Source organism: Alligator sinensis, unplaced genomic scaffold (genome assembly GCF_000455745.1).
Source record: "Alligator sinensis unplaced genomic scaffold, ASM45574v1 scaffold367_1, whole genome shotgun sequence".
Classification (NCBI taxonomy): domain Eukaryota; kingdom Metazoa; phylum Chordata; order Crocodylia; family Alligatoridae; genus Alligator; species Alligator sinensis.
In genome coordinates this window covers 307561-309186 of record NW_005843051.1, presented here as the reverse complement: position 1 = coordinate 309186, position 1626 = coordinate 307561, and the positions used below count along the sequence as shown (strand labels likewise).

The window sequence follows — 1626 nt, the reverse complement described above, 5'->3', positions numbered from 1 at the left end:
GAGAGCTGTGGCATGGAGGCGAGCAGTAGAAGTCAGTCCATTTTCTATGCCTCCATGACTGTAGCCATGGCAGGTTCTGTGGTGGTGAGGGGGAGTTTACCTTGCCTTTACCCAACTGTTTTCAGTCTGAAATTAACCTTGTGTGTTAACCCATTTCTCTTCTGCAGGATCATTGCTATGATGAGCCCTGAGGACAGCTGGGTTTCCAAGTGGCAGCGAATCAGTGAGTGTCTGTTCTAACATGATTCTGACTTCAGCTCATCTTTCTTTAGGGAATCTTAAGATAACAGCCATTGCTTTCCTTGCTGTTTCTGTCCGGGCCAAGGAGGTTGGCAGGGCTTCCTGATTAGTGATCTGTAGCTGACTGCAGTGGCTCTTAGAGACAGCTACTTGCTTTCCATGGAATATGTGTTCATTCATTACTTTCCTGGCACCATTGGATTCAGTTCTGCGTTCTTCTTGTAGATATAAAAAGGAAAGTGTTCACACTCCAGATGAGAGGAGTGTGTTTTCCCATGGCTGGAGTCTCGATGAATAATCTAGAATGCTTTTGCTCGATTCTCTTTCTCTCAGGTAACTTCAAGCCTGGTGTGTATGCGGTGTCCGTTACTGGCCGTCTGCCTCAAGGTAACCTTCACATGGTTTCTAACTGGAGTGGTGGAGTGGCATCTCCCCATCACTTTCACAGATGCAGGAGGGGAGGGGAAGCTTATGGTTGAGACATTGCACTTGCAGCACTCTTAACTCGAGCTCATAGGAAGTTAATTCTAGCTCCTTGAGGGGTGACTTGGACCATGTTTACATACTTACCTGGAAAGGAAATACTGGGTACAAAAGAACCAACAGTTGGGAGCTGAATCCAAAGCCAGAAAAAATCAAACTAGAAATGAGGAACTTTCTTTTTAATTTGAGCAAAGGCGTTTTTTTATCCTTGGAAGCTACCCCAGGAAGCATGTATTTCTGGTTTCTTAGTAGTTGTCTTCAAATTGAGATTAGACATTTTCTGAAAAATGTGCTTTAATCAATTTGTTGGGTTTGGTATAGGGATACCTGGGTAAAAAGGAATGTCCTGCAGTAGATGAGAGGTCAGGCCAGATGTTTTGTGTTCCCTGCTAACTCCAGCTCTACAATAGCGCTGGTACTTCTGTATCTCACAGGTGTGTTTTATAGAAAGTGGTAGTGATTGAAGTCTTGGTATTGTGGGAATGGAGAACAACAGAAGTATATTGTGTGCCTACCTCCCCAACCACCAGACTTCCACACCATTACCTTCCTCTCCCGGATGCCACCAAAGCTCATGGTTTTTATCCTTCTTGCAGGGATTGTACGGGAGCTGAAGAGCCGAGGTGTGGCCTACAAATCCCGAGACACAGCCATAAAGACCTAAGGAGCCATTAAGTCACATGGAGGAGTCCTTGGTGCTCTGCCAGCATTCCTCTTGCAGATAGGTTGGAGTACAGAGACTGCTCTAGAGCACTACTCTAGTGCTGAAAACCACCAGAACAGGGAAAAGCAAGTGGGAACTTGCATTGGGGGTCCTTGGATCAGCTCTATCCTGTCTGTGTTCTGGACTCCTCTGATACCACTCCTTTTGCCCAGATAATAGCAATAAAGAATCTGATGGGG

General features: G+C 45.6%; 1 protein-coding gene across 1 annotated transcript in view; it reads left to right on the top strand.

Annotated features, from left to right (window-relative positions):
- The window catches only part of SUPT4H1 (SPT4 homolog, DSIF elongation factor subunit), a 6475-nt gene extending 4855 nt beyond the window's left edge, over positions 1-1620 (top strand). Inside the window, exons 3-5 of the mRNA XM_006036982.3 lie at positions 168-223; positions 574-627; positions 1320-1620. Coding sequence (XP_006037044.1) covers positions 168-223; positions 574-627; positions 1320-1387 — 178 coding nt within the window. The 3' untranslated portion in view covers positions 1388-1620. The remainder of the gene's footprint in view (positions 1-167; positions 224-573; positions 628-1319) is intronic.
- The last annotated feature ends 6 nt before the right edge of the window (positions 1621-1626 follow it).